Source organism: Echiichthys vipera (assembly GCF_963691815.1).
Source record: "Echiichthys vipera genome assembly, chromosome: 3".
Taxonomy (NCBI): domain Eukaryota; kingdom Metazoa; phylum Chordata; class Actinopteri; order Perciformes; family Trachinidae; genus Echiichthys; species Echiichthys vipera.
The window spans coordinates 34,597,165-34,616,994 of NC_139828.1; the positions used below are offsets into that span (position 1 = coordinate 34,597,165).

The 19,830-nt window shown below is 42.5% G+C and overlaps 1 protein-coding gene across 3 annotated transcripts in view; it reads right to left on the minus strand.

Annotated features, from left to right (window-relative positions):
* Window positions 1–627: 627 nt before the first annotated feature.
* kdm4aa (lysine (K)-specific demethylase 4A-a) overlaps window positions 628–19,830 on the minus strand; it is a 43,476-nt gene continuing 24,273 nt past the window's right edge. For all 3 annotated transcript variants that reach the window (XM_083911093.1, XM_083911091.1, XM_083911092.1), the window contains exons 16-22: window positions 19,106–19,161; window positions 14,032–14,140; window positions 13,152–13,340; window positions 11,798–11,968; window positions 9,430–9,549; window positions 4,029–4,121; window positions 628–3,876 (exon numbers count right to left, since the gene is read on the minus strand). In XM_083911093.1, coding sequence (XP_083767219.1) covers window positions 3,736–3,876; window positions 4,029–4,121; window positions 9,430–9,549; window positions 11,798–11,968; window positions 13,152–13,340; window positions 14,032–14,140; window positions 19,106–19,161 — 879 coding nt within the window. In that variant the 3' untranslated portion in view covers window positions 628–3,735. The remainder of the gene's footprint in view (window positions 3,877–4,028; window positions 4,122–9,429; window positions 9,550–11,797; window positions 11,969–13,151; window positions 13,341–14,031; window positions 14,141–19,105; window positions 19,162–19,830) is intronic.

The following is a 19,830-nucleotide window of genomic DNA, read 5'->3' on the forward strand; positions in this document are numbered from 1 at the left end:
GTAGATAATTCAGGTAAAATGAGGAAAAATAGGGTAAAAGTTATAGCTAATAGCAAAAATAATTAAAGTAATTGAAGAAAAAGATAAAGGGTGGTGGGGGCTGGGGGAGAGGGTCTCTCCTTCCAAGCACTAGGAAGTGTCCTCAGCATCATCAGGAGTAACAGTAAGACTATTACTAATGAGAGCCAGCATCGTGTCCCAAGCTTTTGGGAATGCTGTCAAAGATCCACTCTGTGAAAACCTTAACATCTCCAACCTTAGGCATTGTAAAATTTCACATATCCATTATGAGTCGGTGGAGAAACATGTTTCCATTTAAGGAGAATGTTACGTCTAGCGAGTAGGGTGGTAAAGGCCACGACACCTTCTGGCCATTCTCCATATTCAACCTTTAAATGTGTGTACCTGGCCTGTACCACTAAACTCGCTATATTTGGAGTGGCTGCTAGAAAAATGTGTCTAAATTCTTATGGACTACAACTTTAAGTGGGTCTTATTGATGTCTTAGTGACTGAACAATATTAATTACAGCATCTAAACTCTTAATAAAGTGTACCTCAGGAGAAAAACAGGTACCAATAATTATAAATAACAAGTGGGTAAATGTCGAATGAAAACAGACTGATAGAGCTGAAGCAAATTTCTTTACTGAAATAAACAAATTATTTAAAAAAATTGCCTGAATGATAATCTGGAAGTTCAGTTGCACAACGAGAACAGACAGCCAATGTCCTGGGTCAATGAGTAACATCTTAAAATAGACTACATGACATTTACATTTCACAGGTCTCTGTGAAAATACACATAGAACATGTTTTACAAAACAACGCAATAAAATAGATAAGATTCCCCCCTCCCAATGTATTGATACTTTATGAATAAAATAAATTCATTCTCCACTGGACTGATGAAAGCAGGTTCTTTGAATTGGCAATGACTAACTAGAAAACTAGCGTTCCTCTGTCTGCAGTCTCTGCACTATGGCAAGAACAAGTTCACAGGCTGGAGCTTGGTCAAGAGGGAGGGGTGCACTATCCATAAGACATTTTTATAAAAAGTACAATAAACATTCTAAAACAGACTGTTAACAAATCAGCAATGGCAGCAAACAACTATTCAAATTTCCTCGCAAACTGGACTTAAATAAAAGTGCAATGCACAACTTTCAGTAGAAGAGTAAGGAAACAATTGGGTAGACAAAGCGCATTAAAAAAATGAATGGGTTCTTTAAAATTCATCTATATAATGTAGAAAAAATAGAACATACATCATGAACCTAAACCTCTGCAGTATAACTGCAGATGCATGTCTGTAATGCAGAGGTTACTTTCTTAAAGCACCTTAATAAATAGGCTGGTAAAAACAAGCTATATTCACTTGACACACTAAATTCAATGTGAAGGAAAGAAGTTCATAACTGGAGTTAAAGAGGAGGCTTAATCACAGGATCAAATGGCACTGCTCCCACTGAAAGAAATAGGTTATCCGTAAATTATTATTTTTGTATGCATTTGTCACAATCATGTGAAACAATATGAAAAACCCTTGAGTAAAACCTTTTAAATTACTCACACCAGGTTTGCAGCATTCTACCATGTCCAAAACAGCTTATCACACCTCAATTTATTTTGGCACTGTAAAAAGAAATGTGTGCTCAATACATATCTTAGTAAATAACAAATTTATGTATAACCGTAAACAGTGTCAACTCAAAAGGTCACTTACTAGCTTTTTTAGAGCTTCAAAGTGCATTTGAGAGCCCAGAGAAAAACTAGTGAGATTCTTCTGTCACATGACTGTGACTAAGGTTACCAATACATTTCATGCTCAACCAATCATCATCTAAAATGTTTGATCCAAAAAATCTGTTAATATTTTCTTTTTAAAACTTTCAAACATTGATATCCACTTCAAAATGCAGATGGTACTGAAAACTTGAAATGAGTCCGTAGCAAAAATCTGTCAAATTTTTAATCTTTACTTACTCTTAACAGATAGTTCCTGATAGCAATTGCAATTTCCGCCAATTTAACTACAATTTTTCAAACTAAGGAATTAAAAACAGTATTAATTTAGTATTGGTACAGAAACTCAGGTTACTGTACTTTCACTAGTGAAAAAAAAAAACAATTCAGTGGTGTCAGTACTTTGGGGTGCTTTTACCTGTATGTGCAGATTTGCTTGATGTTAAAAAATAATCTTCCTGTAACTCCATTGTTTCAAGAAATGACTGCCACTTTTTCATAAGGGATCACAAGCACAAACATTCTTTGTATCATTCCAGGCTCTCAGAGGTGCCTTTGTATTGGACACAGGACTTTTTTCATTGTGTTGACGTAGGGCTTGGGTTGGTTTGGTTATATCATTTATAGAGAAATGTCTTGCTCTGGTTATGCAAATCATCTATGTCAATGTGTTGCAAGTTGATACACAATCTCTACTGGGAACAGAAAGAGGTAGGGTGCAGCCAATTCAGCTAGCAAGTTAATAGTAATCCAACACTAAAGTACTCTACGGAGTAAGGGTCCACATGAGTATTTCAATATAAAGTTGTGTTGAATTCAATTAGCTTGGTAGAACTGCAGTTGTGCCTTCTCTGAATGTGGAGCCTGGCAGGTATCAGGGGCAACATCTTTGCAGGTGAGTCCATTCGTCAATCGACAGAAAATGAATCAAGATAAATGATTTTAGTCATTTTTCCAAGCACATATGCCAATATTTCAAGCTTTTCCGATGTGAAGCCTGTTCCTTAATGTTTTATATTATTCGGAACTCCAAAACAACTAATTAATAATGCACAAACGCTCATTTCAGCTCAGGGAAATTGTGAAGGGCATTTCTGACATAGACAAAGTGATTAGTCAATAAAAATAAGTGACAGATTCATTGATAATAATATTGAGTTGGTAGCGTGTGGGAGGGACAGGTACCTAAGGAATGGCTGCAATAAGGCTTATCATTTGACAGAATTAATTTGGATTGCATTTGCTAATCCACTTGAATGGACTTTACTATGAGAGGAGCTGGTACAGGGGCCAGTAGGTAAGTCTTTAAAACACTCTTTTAATAAACTCTGGGTTCAATAACTACGTTTTTGGTTCTTTGTTTTATGTGTAAGGACTTCTCATGCTACTGCAGATGTTTGCTGTTATTTTGAGCAGTATAAGTGGTTAAAAAAGACGTTTTAATGCCTTCACTATATTGCCCCGAGCTAATCAGTGTTAGCCACGGCTGACTGATGGCCACTCTCCTGAATATGGCCGTTAATAGTTGTTACACCAAAAAATTGTGTATTTTCTGAAAAAGACCCTGGGATGATTTCACACCGGAATTTCATATTAAATACTTTCACTAAATGTTTAGTGAAGAGCAATTCATTTAATTTAACTCCAGCCTTGTCTTTTTTACTGTCAAAATGCTACTTTATTGAACAAATGCCATATTAGTATTGCTTCCTACTTTTCTGTAGTGCCAGGGCTGGACGTCAGCCTACTGCACTGTGGAGTCCTATGGAAAAACTGAAGTCAAAATTACTCCTGTTTGTCTGATCACAGTCACACAAAGCACATATAATTCTTACTGGTTGAACAAAGAAAACAAGTAAAACAAGAGAAGAGCCCAAAGGGAGTCCTGAAGGAAGTCATTTGGAGCTACTCTCTCTCAGTGGCTAGCTGCTAAGTTAAGGTACAGTGAGCACAGTTGAGTCAGTGCTGGTGCTGTGTGGGGAAGTGAGGGTTACTCCATGATGGCTCTGTAGATCACAGGCTCTATGTAGTCCCCTCTGTAACGAGAGTTAATCACTCTTTGTCTCTTGGACTCCTGGATGATCTCCTTCTCTTCAAAGATGCCATCAAATCTCATGTCTGACGCTTTAGACTGCAGAGACAAACACAAAGCTGCTTTTCAATGACTTTCACTGATTTTACACTTTTTTAGTTCCAACTCTGTTTGTCAAATGAACACAGGATCAGACACATTTATGATGCATGGTAAAAAGTTAATTTGTGTGTGGTTTGGGTTGCATTTACCAGTCTGGATTTGACTCTCTTGGGGAGTTCCTCATCCAGAGAGTAGACATCATCTCTCTTGGCAGTTAGCTGTGACCCATCCTCAAATTCCACCTACATTCAAGAAATGTCAGGACAGAACAAGTTCAACTGAGCAGTTTCTAAAGTTTAGTCGACTTTGCATAAACTTGACCTATGTAATGTCAATAAAAGGCTTTGAATCTCATGAAAGGCTTGTACAGTAATAATACTTCTATATACTATAGTAACATCTGACACAAATATCTGGACTGGAGGAGCAGACTTTGTGAAAACCAATACTTTCAATACATTCTCAAAACATTTGGCCACTACTGCAGTCTGATAATCTGGGTGCGGGGTTCAATGATCGGTGCAAATATTAGAGGGGATAGAGGGCATAGCGCCTTTCTAGGCTTCTGACCACTCAAGGCGCTTTTTACACTACTTGTCACATTCACCCATTCACACTAATCTAATCATTCAAACCATATTCACACACCCCTGAGCAATACAGGGAGTTTTGGGCTAGAATTTCATGGGGTTCAGTGTCTTGCCCAAAGACACTTAGACATGGGGACAGGTGGAGCCAGGGATCAAATCCAGCATTCTTTCGAATGGAGAATGACCTGCTCTTTCTCACTCTGAACCACAGCCGTGTGTCTGTAGTGTGACCAGGACACTACTGCCAGACATGTATTTTGTCGGTGTGCAGGCGCCCCGTTTAATTACATTGTAACTTGGTACACAGCAGTTAGGCTGTGGGGCCCGTGCTCAATTCTTAAAAATTAATAATAATTAGTTATTTGAGAACTTGAGACAGCACTGGTAAAAATGACTAATGACCTTCTAATAGCTTCAGACAAAGGACTTGTCTCTGTACTTGTTTTACTAGATCTTAGTGCTGCCTACGACACTTTTGACCATCGCATCCTGCTACAGAGACTGGAGCATCTAATTGGCATTAAAGGAACCGTATTAAGCTGGTTTAAGTCTTATTTATCAGCTAGATCTCAGTTTGTACATGTTAATAACAAATCCTCCATACACACTAAAGTCAGTCACGGAGTCCCACAGGGTTCTGTTCTTGGGCCCATTCTATTCACCTTATATGTGCTTCTCTTAGGAAATATTATAAGGAAGCACTCCATACATTTTCATCGTTATGCTGATGATACACCGAAACTGATCATTTAGATACACTTCAAAAGTGCATTAAGGAAATAAAAAGCTGGATCACCTACAATTTTCTGATGTTAAACTAAAAACTGAAGTTATTGTAATTGGCCCCGAAGGCCTCCGAAACTCAATAGCTAAAGCTATTGTTACTCTGGATGATGTTATGTTGTCCTCCAGCACCACAGTAAGGAATTTGATCCTTTTGATCAGGATATGTCTTTCGATTCTCAAATAAAACAATAAGGACTGCCTATTTTCACCCGCGTATCTCATCTCATCTTCAACCGCTTATCCGGGGTTGGGTCGCGGGGGCAGCAGCTTTAGCTGGGGACCCCAAACTTCCCTTTCCGGGGCCACATTAACCAGCTCTAACTGGGGGATCCCGGGGCGTTCCCAGGCCAGCGTGGAGATATAATCTCTCCACCTAGTCCTGGGTCTTCCCCGAGGCCGAGTCTAATAACAGACGACCGCTCGGATTTAGATCAGGGAGGCTGTTCCTCCCGATCACGACTCTCCAGGTGTTTCCATCATTGCCCACATGGGCGTTCATTTCATTTTTCTCCCAGCAGTTCTCCTAGCAGAACTACGGAATCCCCTACTGGAGCCACATGCAGGACTCCACTCAGGGTCTCCAAGAAGGCCGAATAGTCTGAACTGCTGTTCGGTGCATATGCACAAACAACAGTCAGAGTTTTCCCCCCTACCACCCGCAGGCGTACGGAGGCGACCCTCTTGTCCACCAGGGTGAGCTCCAACACTGCGGCGCTCAGCCGGGGGTTTGTGAGTATCCCCACACCCGCCCAGCGCCTCACACCCTGGGTAAGTCCAGAGAAGAATAGGGTCCAACCCCTATCCAGGAATACGGTTCCAGAACCGAGACTGTGTGTGAAGGTAAGCCCCACCAGATCTAACTGGTAGTGCTCCACCTCCCGCACAAGCTCCGGCTCCTTCCCCGACAGAGAGGTGACATTCCACGTCCCCAGAGCCAGCCTCTGCTGCCCGTGTCTGGTCCGTCAAGGCCCCTCACCTTCACTGCCACCCGTGCAGCAGTACACCCGACCCCAGCTGTTCCTCCTGCGAGTGGTGGCCCCACGATGGTAATATTGTGGTAATATCACCTGCGTAATATTGTGAAAATTAGGAACATTGTGTCTCAGAAAGATGCAGAAAAACTAGTCCATGTATTTGTTACTTCTAAGCTGGACTATTGCAACTCCGTATTATCAGGCTGTTCCAATGTCTCCAGTTGGTCCAAAATGCTGCAGCTTGTGTACTTACTAAAACAAATAGAAGAGAACATATTTCTTCTGTATTAGCTTCTTTGCAATGGCTACCTCTAAAATCTAGAATAGAATTTAAAATCTTTCTCCTTACCTACAAAGCTCTTATTGGTCAGGCTCCGTCGTATCTTAAAGAGCTCATAGTACCGTATTACCCGACTAGATCGCTGCTCTCTGAGAATGCAGGGCTACTTGTCGTTCCTAGAGACTCCAAAAGTAGAATGGGAGGCAGAGCCTTTAGCTACCAAGCCCCTCTCCTGTGGAACTGACTCCCAAGTGTTATTCGGGAGGCAGACACTCTCCCCATATTTAAGAGTAAACTGAAAACTTTCCTTTTTGATAAAGCTTACAGCTATGGCTTACGAGCCCTTAGCTATGTTGTTATTACCATTCAATTTCTCTTAGAACCTGCATGTACTCTAAGATTTTGTTCTGCTTAATTATGCTGCTATACACCTAGTCTGCCAGGGGATAATACTGTTCCTGATACTCTGAGCTTCTCTCCTCTCTGTCTGTATCATTCATGTCTCATTAATGCACGTTACTAATTCAACTTCATATTTACCACCATAATTGTTATTGTCAATGTCATGTTCCGTCACCCTGGCTGTTCTCTGTTGTCCTGTTGTATTAACTGCCATAACATATAAGTGATACTCACATTACTTTAGCTATCACTATAGTCACTGTTACTTTTGTGGTTGCTTGCACCTCTGGAAATGTGTCTCTGTCTTTGTGTCAGTCTTTGTCTCTTTCTGTCCATCTGTCTGTCTTTTCTCTCTTTCTCTCTCCTTTTCTTCCTCCCCAACCAGTGTAGACAGATGCCCGTCCTACACAGAGCTGCGTCTGTTCCATGTTCCTGCCTATTAAAGGGAAGGTTTTCGTTGCCATCGTACTCAACGGGGGAAGTCTCTGTAAATCCTAAATAAGTCATAGAGTGTGGTCTATACCTACTCTGTAAAGTGTCCTGAGATAACTTTTGTTGTGATTTGGCACTGTAAAAAAAAAAAGTTGTTGCAAGTAGTCACTGACACAGAAATGCATTGGGAAATAGGGTACATGTTGAAAAACACAGAAATTCCCCTTTAGGAGTGAGGGGGTGGCGCCCTGAGCTGCTCAGGGTTTGGTGTTAAAGGACACCTCCACAGTACCAAGGATGTGAACTGACACCTCTCCAGCTACTGCTGCCCTCAAAGTGCTTCAGAGTAGAAATTAACCAAAAATGTTATACTAGAAAAGAAGTCAGCATCCAACATGCCATAACAACTTAAGAACAATGGTGGAGAGAAAGTTATTAAATATGACTTTTATGTTCATTTTCCACTTAATATTAAGTGTGAGCAGCGTTTCTGTCCTTGAAAGACTGGATAGGGCTTTCCAAAGATAACAGGGTTTAAGGCAGGGGACATATTAACCAACAGTCTGAGGTTAAAAACAGATCTGAACTGGCTGAGTTAGGGGAGGGCTAGTCCTAACTTAAGGACTGTAAGGATGCACTGGTGCACTTTGTCCAGTTCATCCGGCCTGCTGTCCCACAGCTTGAAAAGATTCAGTCAGGCCAAGGCATGTTTGCTTTTTGCCTATACACCTATATACAGTACGCCTTCTTTGCTTGTGCATGTGCAATTGTGCCGTGCCGAAGCCCACCTCTCTAAACTTGGCCAGGGATGGTAAGTGTGCCTGAATGTTACACTCAAATGAACTAGACTCATTTACAAAGCAGCTCCTAAGTCTGAGAGAGGGTCAAGGTCACAAAGGAGTCCTGAGTCACTGAGATCTGCTCACGGTCAAACTCTGCAGGTAAAGCACCCTGTCAGCATTTTAGAAAGAAGCAGGCAAGTTCACTACTATCCAATCATTTTACCAATTAATCCAGACAATCAAATAACAGCAGAGGTGACAGTTAGTACAACACTCCACTGTGACTCTGGAAAAATGCAGATTGCAGCATTGATGAACTTGAAATATCTCAGCATTCTGAGAATTATTCATCAAACCAAATCTCTTCTGACACCATTTTGTTTGACATTTGTACATACATCTATTTTTAGAAATCAACTCATCTTCCTGCAGTGATGATGCCCACAGCAATACAGCCTACCAACAGCCAATGCTTATTCTCAATCAAAACAGTCACAGTTCCCCTTTAAGGATTGATTTTTCACAACCACAAGTTCAAAACATGGCTCCTTACAAAAACGGGATTAAATCCTCGTTCCCATCCTGTTAATGATCAGTCCTGTTGTGGAGAACAGGCGCTCCTCTGGCACAGAGGTGGCAGGTATCAGCAGCTGCTGCTTTGACACAACGCTCAGTTATTTGTCCTGGTGCCTGTTGGACTTCCACCACACAGTGGGTTTCTATGAGGAACAATGCATGGCTCACTGAAACAACAATCCATATTTTCAAACTAATCCTCCCCGAAGAGGGTGTCCAGTGCCTCTGTGCTTGCGATGTTGCGGCCCCAAACGTCGCTGCTTTCCCCCTCCATACCGCCTGGGCCTTGCACAGTAACCCCGCCATGTAGTTCACACAACTTCTCTTGGGTGGTGAAGGGAAGCCGCCTCGCAAGACAATCCTGTTCTCCGAGCTCCATTATATTTCCTCTCAGATCAGTTTGGTAACGTGCGGCAGAGAAAATTTGGAGAAGTTTGCCAAGCGACCGAACCAATCAGCGTTGGTTTTGAGGTGGAAGCACTGAGATCAGCGGACAGCAGTCAACATCGGCCACCACGGCCATGAATTACTGTTTCACACAGGCTTCTACTCAAAGGGCCAGGAACAATTCTGTCGTTTGTTCGCACGTTCGTAGTTCACTGATAGTCTCTAGTATATCTCCATGTCCCGTCCATTTTTTGGGTTACCACTGTGAGCTTATTGTGCTATTAATAACAGCAGCTCAAACTTTTTTCCAAAAAAACACAAAAACAAAGAGAAAATCTTACCAGGTACATGTGGATGGCATGCGCTGCCACGAATTTGGCCCCATACACCAGGCCGTCTGTCCATCGTACCTGAACCACTTCACCCTGGGGTGGTGGTCCAAGCTGAGCACAGTCTCGGCTCTAACAGACAAAACACAATGATGAATTTATTCAGCTTAGTTGTTCCCTCACACATTCAGACACTTACTCACACCTACACATTAGATATATCGCCCAAAATTATATTTTGTCCCACCCTAATCTTGACGTGCATAGAATTGTAATGAATTGAAGTATTTACCCTGTCCGGGAACAATCACCTTATCGTGATGGAGAGGTTTGTGTGTTCCTGTGAACCTGAGGGCTGTGTTGTCTGGAGCCTAGTGCTCCTGGTAGGGTCTCCCATGGCAAAGTGGTCTCAGGTGAGGGGCCGGACTAAGAATGGTTCACAAAGACTAAATGGACAAACGAGGAAGAGGAAGAGAGACCCTGCCCGGAGGAAGCCCGGGGCCCCCGTCTGGTGCCAGGCTAAGACGGAGGGCTTGCCAGCGAGCACCTGGTGGCCGGGTTTGCCACGGAGCCCGGCCGGGAACAGCCCGAAAAAGTGACGTGGCACCTCCCTCCTCTCCATCCTGTGGGCCCACCACTCACAGGAGGAACCACTTGGGGCGGGTGCGCTGCTGCACGGGTGGCAGTGAAGGTGAGGGGCCTCGACGGACCAGACACGGGCAGCAGAAGCTGGCTCTGGGGATGTGGAATGTCACCTCTCTGTCGGGGAAGGAGCCGGAGCTTGTGCGGGAGGTGGAGCGCTACCAGTTAGATCTGGTGGGGCTTACCTCCACACACAGTCTCGGTTCTGGAACCGTACTCCTGGATAGGGGTTGGACCCTATTCTTCTCTGGAGTTGCCCAGGGTGTAAGTCGCCGGGCGGGTGTGGGGATACTCACATGGTGGAGACATCTGGAAAGGCGTTATTGGGAGGAACGGCCTCCCTGATCTAAATCCGAGTGGTCGTCAGTTATTAGACTTCTGTGCTAGTCACGGATTGTCTATAACTAACACCATGTTCGAACATAAGGATGCTCATAAGTGTACGTGGTACCAGAGCACCCTAGGCCAAAGGTCGACGATCAATTTTGTGATCGTATCATCTGATCTGAGGCCATATGTTTTGGACACTCGAGTGAAGAGAGGGGCAGAGCTGTCAACTGATCACCATCTGGTGATGAGTTGGGTCAGAGGATGGGGGAAGATTCTGGACAGACCAGGTAAGCCTTAACGACTAGTGCGGGTGAACTGGGAACGTCTGGAGGACGCCCCTGTCCAAGAGATCTTCAACTCACACCTCCTGCGGAGCTTTTCTGGCATCCTTGTGGAGGTTGGGGTCATTGAACCTGAGTGGGAAATGTTCAAAGCTTCCATTGCTGAAGCTGCAGCGGTGAGCTGTGGCCTCAAGGTCTTAGGTGCCTCAAGGGGCGGTAACCTTCTAACACAGTGGTGGACACCGGTGGTCAGGGAAGCTGTCCGACTGATGAAGGAGGCCTTCCGGGATATGTTATCCCAGAAGACTCTGGAGGCAGTTGCAAGGTACCGACAGGCCAGAAGGGCTGCAGCCTCTGCTGTGTCAGAGGCAAAGCAGCGGGTGTGGGAGGAGTTCGGAGCAGTCATGGAGAAGGACTTAAGGTGGCACCAAGGTGCTTCTGGAAAACCATTCGACATCTCAGGAGGGGGAAACGGGGAACCGTCTAAGCTGTTTACAGTAAGGACGGCCTGGGAACGCCTCGGGATCCCCCAGTTAGAGCTGGTTAATGTGGCCCGGGAAAGGGAAATTTGGGGTCCCCTGCAAAAGCTGCTGCCCCCGCAACCCGACCCCGGATAAGCGGATGAAGATGAGATGAGATGAGATGAAGTATTTATAAGGACACAAACTCTGTCACCCCTTGCTCTTGCCAAAGTTAAAACGAAATGTAAATGTTAATGCTTCTTTTGCTACAGGCAAATTTAAAACACCCAATTTTATTTTTTTAACATGAAACTATTAATAACATCCTGAGCGATACACAGAAAGAATTAGGCCTGTCTGCATTATAAGCCTGTCAAATAGAGGCACGGTTCTCTTTGCACTGAGGTTAATAAAGGTCTCCATGACATCACGAAAGTTGTCATCATGATGACCTCGAAGTCCAGCAAAAATAGAAAAATCTTATAGTTGTACATGAATATCTAAGTGGGCAGCAATGTAAATATAAATGGACAATATGTTAAAGTATTTATTTACCAAACCTAATAACAAAAGATTGAATTTAAGATTTTTACTAACTGTGTGTCTTTTTTACATTTTTTAATTTTCTTTGAAATGACAAGATACAGATGAACTAGTGAGACCTACCACGATGTCTTCGGGGAAGAGATTGTCACTGAAGGAACCATCATCAAAGTTGACTTCATAGAAGGTCTCTTTAGACAGCTGCACCACATCACACTGGTAGTAGCGGCCATTCTTGTGCTTGCATATGACCTTCTGTCCCACAGTCAGCTCCTGCATGGCTGCTTTATTGCGCTGCCAGAGGGGAATAAGGAAATGGCATGTTTAGGACTTACTATTGTTGACACACCTTCAGTAGTCCCTGAGTACTAGGGTAAAAAAGTGAGAAAAGTTTTTTTTAGGCCAATATTGCGATCAAGTTTACAATTGTTTTTTAATTCCTTATCTTCTTACTCATTCTGTAGTCTGACAACACAAGAATGGATAAAGGAAACATATTAACTGCACTTTCATGTAGGCCAGGCCAACATGTTATGATGAATAAGATGAATTGATACATGAATTAATATGAAGAACATATCTTTATTTAGCTACTGAATTGTAAACACCATTCACAGTTGAATGTTATAACTTGTAACTTCATGCCTTGTAAACATGTAATAACATAACTCAACTTAAATAAAATCTGAAAAAGAAAACCACAGGCCTGGTGTGACCTGAAAAATAGATATGAATCTTACTGACCTCCAGTCAGTTAAAGTATTGGAACAAACCCCGCAGTCCTTACTTATACACTATGTATATATTGGATTCTATGTATGTTATGTACAAAGTGTTTTATTTGCTGACCCACTACTGCTGTTACAAAATAATTTCCCAGTTTGGGATCATTAAAGTAGTTCTATTCTATTCTATTCTATTCTGAAAGCTACACTTAGGGCCCAGCCACACGGAGACGCGTTTTCCTGTAACCGCACAACTTTAGTATTGTTTTGGCCGACCATCCACAGCAGCCGCCGTTATCGGAGCCTGAAAGCGGGATCTTTTGAAAGCGGGTCCCAGAGTGGGAAGATTTGAAAACACCCCATATGGCGTTGTCGTCTGGACGGTGAAACCTCATTCTTTGTTAAAGGATGGCGTCATCTCCCCACCTCAGACCTCTAACATGTATGTAACATGTAAACTTGGACTTCACTTAAACCCAGCCTTGGTCATTTTCACACTGTAGTACTGGGAGCATCAAAGCTTGTGTGTGGCATTTTACAAGTTGTTTTCATCATCTACTCATATGTGATGTGGCGCGTAGGACATAGTGCAAGTCCACGGAGTCAGCTGTTTTCTACCCTCTGGTTGTTGTTTTTATTTTAATTGCAGCTTTTTCAGTTGGAAACTTGCATTAATTACATTGCAATGTCGATTTGAATGCAATTAATGGTTCAGCCCTCTAGAATTTAACAGATCTTAAGAAGCTCCTTACCTCAATCTGAGTGGGACCTTTGTGTCGACAGCATGTCACATGGACCACAAAGGGCCACTGATCTGGCTGCATGAGAACTCCAGCAGCCTGGGCACAGGTGGGGTGGTAGGCAGTGGGACAGCGGCCATGAGAGCACTGCACGCAGCAGCCAGACGCCTTCTTCATCCGCTTCTTACAGTAGTAACATTTCTGTCAGAGATGAAAACACAGGAAGACTCAGGAAAATGCAGTGGATGTCTAGGTAGAGCGTGCAGGAGGAAGGACATGATGTAGATTACGTCGTGGTCACAAACACAGATCGTAATTTGGCCATAAAGACCAGAGTCTGTTGCCCTTCATTGAATTTTTCTTCTTCTTCTTGGTCATTTCAGCAGTGGTCCTTAAAAACAGAAGCTCCTGAATCTCCTTGTCTCTCCAGTTAGACTTTGTTTTTGCGGACTTTGTGTAAATCAGCCTTCCTCCTCACGGTCAGATGTTTGTTTTTGTCTGGTATCGCAAGAAACGTCATCAATGCACCTACTCGCTCGCCATAAATACACCAGAGAATGGGCAGCTGTATTCACACATGGGCTCACTGAGATCAAAATGGTAAATTGGCTTGTACTTATATAGAGCCTTTCTAGTTTTCTGACCACTCAAGGCGCTTTTACACGACTTGTCAGGTTCACCCAATCACACACATGGCAGATCTAATCATTCAAACCACAATCACACAACCATCCACAGCACACAGAGCAATTTACTCCCCTCCACCTTTTTTAGCAATCAGCCTTTATTTGCTGGTTATTATTTGAGACTCAGACATTGTTTGAAAACCAGCTTTCAATGAAGAAGGCAAGAGTAGCTTATCCATACAAGTGTGACTGTTATTTGAACTCACCAGTTTAAATCTCTGCAAAGGGATTCCACTCAAATCCACAGGACTTCTTTCAGTGATGTTGACAAAGCGTGCCTCCAGCACAGCCACTGCACACAGCACATGTACCCACCTGCAACACACACACACACACACACACACACACACACACACACACACACACACACACACACACACACACACACACACACACACACACACACACACACACACACACACACACACACACACACACACACACACACACACACACACACACACACACACACACACACACACACACACACACACACACACACACACACACACACACACACACACACACACACACACACACACACACACACACACACACACACATTAATAAGCTGAAAACGTAGCCGACAGTGTCAAGACCACAGACACAACACAGTCCGTCTGTAAACGATGCTTTAAATCGATACAGACCAAGGGAGCAAACACGACCATCTCGGAGAAACATCTAGATGAAAGACATGAGGACTTGTTCAAAGACTTATAGAGATGGATAACATAAATATCTACAGATGTAACGTGAAGTGTTTATTTTATTACTAGTAAACTTCTTTTCACCATCAGAGTGTTAAGAGACCACTCACACACGCCGTTTTTCTGACACCTCCATTGTGTGAATGGCTGGAGCTCTGGGAAGTCTTTCAGACTGTAGAAAGGCTATGAAACACGTTACTTAGGGTCTGTCCACACAGAGACATGTTTTCCTGTAACCGCGCAGCTTTAGTAGCATTTTGGCCGACCATCCACTCCAGCCCGTGGCGTTACCCGAGCCTGAAAACTGTATCTTTTATAACCTGGTCCCAGAGTGTGAAAATTTGAAAACGCCCCCCATGGCGTTGTCGTCTGGACGGTGAAACCTCATACTTTGTTAAAGGATGCCGTTATCGCCTCACCTCCGACCTCTAACCCCACGACGTCACATAACAACAACAGTGATGCTGCGTGAGAGTAGAGAGACGGACAAATAGACTGGGTGTGAAAAGTCTCTAAGGGTGTGATCACACTGTCCTTTTGGGCGGGCCAAAACCGGTTTTTCAGCTAAAGCCTAGTACCTTTAAGCCATGTGAGTGCACCCGCTCCGCGCTCAACTGCGGCCAGCGGACCGTCCACGGCCCGCTTGAAAGAGGTGGGCTTTAGCGGAGCCGTTTGCACATGTACGAGCACGAGCGTGCGCACATGTACGAGCACGAGCCCTACGGCAGTAGCGTTATGTCCGCCTGTTCGGACATGTAAATAGAAGGACGGACCATGCGCGGACATTTAACAACAACAACAATGGTGGTGAAAGGTTCACGTTGGTGTGGTGCGGAGGTGGAGTGTTTACTGCAGATTTGGTCGGATGAAAATATTTAAAAACAGTCGACAAGACGCACAAAAACTCAGAGGTCTATGGAAAGATTTGTAAACAAAGCCACACACACGCGATCAATGCGTGTGACGTGTTACGGCTTGATGGCGTATGGACAGCAAGAAGCATTGGCCGAGGCCCTGGCAGTGTGAGTACAAACGGGGCTGGGGCGCGGGGGGAGAGGGAGGGGGGACAAGTACCCTAAAGTCCGGGTCGTGGTCCGGGAGGACAGTGTGAGCAGACCCTAAATGTAGTGAGAAAGTGGCACCTGTGAGTGCTTTGGGACGGGGAGGGGGCTCACAGCAGCAATGCTCGTTGAGGACACTAACTGCAGAGTAATTGGTGCATCAGAGCCACACATTTCTCTCTAGGATGGAGGAGGATTTGGGAAGTCTCCAGATTTGGATTCTCCACAGCGCCTCCCCCGTCTCTTCTTCTCCGTTGTTGGTGTATTTCTGTGGCAGTTACAGCCCCACATATAGGTCTGGCATGTGTACTACAGTGTTTCACTGGTTTCCTGTGGATGCAGACATTTCTTGAGCCGTGGCCATGTGGACGGAAAGAACGACGAAAAAAAGAAGATTGTTTTCCATTGTGTGTGGACGTAACCTTGTTTATACTCACACGCCCCCCTCCCTCTTCCCCGGCAGCCCAGGCCTGCTTGCACATTACTTTAAATGATCCGAGCCTCAGCTGGAATGCTTCTTGCTTATACGTCATCACCCCTTGGAGTTTTAGTTTTGTCTGACTGTTTTTGAATATTTTTATCCGACCAAAACTGCAGTAAACACTCAACCTGACGACGACCGCAAACCGTTCGGCTGGAAGTCATATATAAATAGTCTCAGGACTGCCGCCATTGCTCATACTGGTGCTTGTACATGTGCATCCGTGTTTTATTAAAGTCCACCTCTCTCAACCAGGCCGTGGCCAGTGCCCGTGCGCTGAAGAGTTTTACTTATACTGGTCAAACAAACTAGACTAATTTTTTGAATCCTAAAGCCCTAGGAAAACATTGTTTAAATCTAGTCTTTTTACACTGTAGTTACTGTTCTCTAATTTTGCTCACTGTTACCTTTATTTTGGGAAAATATCAAGAGGAGAGGCCACAGCTTTGAATGACTTCAGCACATCTGCACACACAGGACATCACTAGTTTCTCACTCTGCTCTTGGTCCATTCTGACACACTGTCTCTTCCACAGTTCACTAGCTGTATTGCGTTTCTTAGACATTACTTTGTTGACAAGGATTTTCCAGAGATTCTCTATGGGGTTTAGATCTGGACTGTGGCCATTTCATTGTTTCAATATTCTTAGCTTCAAGGAACTGCTTTACCTGTTTTGCAGTGTGACAGGGGACATTGTCTTGAAAAGATAATAGTGACATATACATTTACCACCACATTTATGGAGTACGTATATGTATCCTTAAAGGAGGCTGACTATTTATTTTTGTTTCTGATGAAATGTTTGTTCATCTGTCTTTGTGTCTGTCTTTATCTCTCTCTGTCCATCCTCCATAGAGCTGGGTCTGTTCCACGTTCCTGCCTGTTGGTTTTCGTTCCCACTTGACTCTACGGGGGAATTGTTTGGTCTATGAAAATTACAAATTAGTCATAGTGTGTGGTCTATAACTACTCTGTAAAGTGTCCTGAGATAACTTTTGTTATGAATTGGCACTATAAATAAAATTTCTCTGTGATCAACATACATTTCACACATTGCCCATGTGCAAGCTATACAACTAAGTAAAAATGTGACTTTATTACATTTCATATGTTTTAGTCTTCAATCCAGCTGTTGGCTGGTAATTGATGATAAAAGTACCTTAGATAGCATGGGGTGGCCTACACAAACATTGATGAAAAAATAAATAAATAAGAAAAATGGATCATTCATTAAATAAAATAAATAGATAGAACAAAGTTCTTTGGTATTTGTGTCCATGTTATTGTCTATGTGAATGTTGACCTAGTGAAGTGTGATTTGACCTAGTGAAGTAAGTAAAGCAACACACATACAACTTTAAGACCTAACAAAAAGTAAACAAAAGATAATTAAAAATAAAATTGACTATAACATAAATATAACAGTCAATTGATCTGATTCAGTCAACTTGATGAGCAGTCTGACATACAGGATGGTGTAGGTCATACTGAAAGACTAAAAGCCTGTGTGTATACATTTTTCAATGTGGGGCTTGTAAAGTAAACTAATCTACATATAACACCTCTCTTAGTTTTGTGAACAAACACAAAATAGCAATATTTCATTTCATCAAAGAGAGTGACCTTGGATTTTGAGGTTAGTGTTCAGTTTTTAATTAATTCTAGTCCTTTGGACCACAACCAAACACTTTAACCTTGTAGTTGATTTGAACCTTGTCCCTTTAAATGCATCATTGCTAGTGTGCCTGCTGTTTTTTATGAATAATCTCAGTTCCATTTGGATAGTGCTGCACCATCAGAGAGTATGTTATTTTTATGTTGTTTTTCTTCACAGTTTTTCAAATACAGTATGGATCTTTATAAGCTGCCATTGGTATCGGTGTGTGTATGATAAATAGTGGGTCCCTGTTCTATATGTATTCAGTAGGGCTGTCAAAGTTAACACGATAATAACGCGTTAACTCAAATAATTTTTAATGCCATTTATATTTTTAATGCAAGGTTAACACGTTCTGCAAGTTCTGTGATTGTGACCCTCAGCCAACATCTTAGTTTGGGGAATCAGGAAGCGGTACAGAATCAGAAACAAACCTCTGTGTTTATCTTCATTAAATAGTCTTATAACAACAGTTAAGGACAGACAGACAGACGGACAAGGACAGACCTCTACAGATGCCAGGCATCTCGGTTAAAATGTGACTCTGGCAAAAGTGTCTCCATGTCACCGACATGCACTGGCAGAAAGAAATTAGTGGCTATTACTGGTAACTCTGTGGTTAATCTCAGCCTTCAAGCATGTCTTTAAAGCCTACACTGATGAAACAGCTAACATTGGTAGCAGAACAACAAGTTAGCGACTGTCCTGACCACAAGCAACCAAGTTTGAGGAGAGGAAAAGAGAAAAGCTGAGCGACAGCAAAAATCGCAAAATCCAGTAAAGACTCACACTGAGCTGACAAGTAAACACTGTGCTGCAACATGTGTGTTTTGGTATAAATAAAGGCATTATTCATTTAAGGAATGTGTAAAAAAAAAAAAAAAAAAGCATTTTTTAAATCTAAATATTTAATGTTACATTCAGGTGTGTGTGTGTGTGTGTGGATTGACTGCCCTTGTGCAAACATGCACAGACACAGTGATCAGAGGTGTCTGTAGGGACTATCATAAACTACATTATAGCCATGTAATTCACTCTACTACTAGAAAATAAATCCCATCCAGAATGTCTTTCAAGTGTCGCATCAATAAAAAAAACAAGCCAAAGTTCTGCATTTTCAGAGAAAATGATTGAAAGTCATTCCATTTTCAGAGCAATAATGACTGAATTTATTATTTACCAGCCAATAACATATCAGCCACCAATATAAGGTGAATCCCTACATGTGGTCATACATACCATGGCTATTCCAGTTTGCTGACTCAGAACTCCAGCCCCAGCCTGGCACTTTAAACCAGTTTATTGTTCAAGTCGACTTAAAGTACAGCTAGATGTCTTTTACCATTCCTGATGACTCTAGAACAACTTACTTGTTGTTGTTGGCTTTCTGCAAGGCTCCCCCTCTCAGTGAACACAAACAGCAATTCTGCAAGAAGAACACGTTATCTATCAACTGCCCATACAAACAATAAAGACCTAAAGACCTAGACTTTTTTTTTTCATTAACTCCAGAACTATTCATGTAAAGCAAATTATAATTAATTGTTCCTAATTTTGACCCTCTAAATACCAATTTATTACAAAAAAAGCTTTTCAAACAAACTTTTTCAAGCGCCTGCATGAAAAAAACTGATGCACCTGGCTGCCTTGTTGCTCTACAGGGAGTTGCTCTGTTGGTTCTCTGTAACCCTGAAAACAGCATCTTACACCATATAATGTAACCCAATGGAAATACCTTGTTATGTCTTTGCAGATAAATCATATGAGAAATGAGTGGATCAGATGAAAAACACTAAAAACTACTAATTTTAAGGCCTAAGAGTAGGATGCATTCCCAAAATAGTCAAATGCATTTTTTTTTATATACCATTGCTATAATACAAATATACAGTGTTTTCTTGGTTTTCATGAATGCAGTTATTTCAACAGATTTCAGTGTGACACACACAAAATATTTTTAGTTGAAATAATTTTTTCCACTGCCCTAAAGCCACTGCTATGCCCTAACAGTTTGCCAATGCATCACTGGGGAAATGGTGCCATCTGTTTTTTTGTTTTTTTGGGGGGGCTTTTTACCCTTTGAACAACTGGGGAA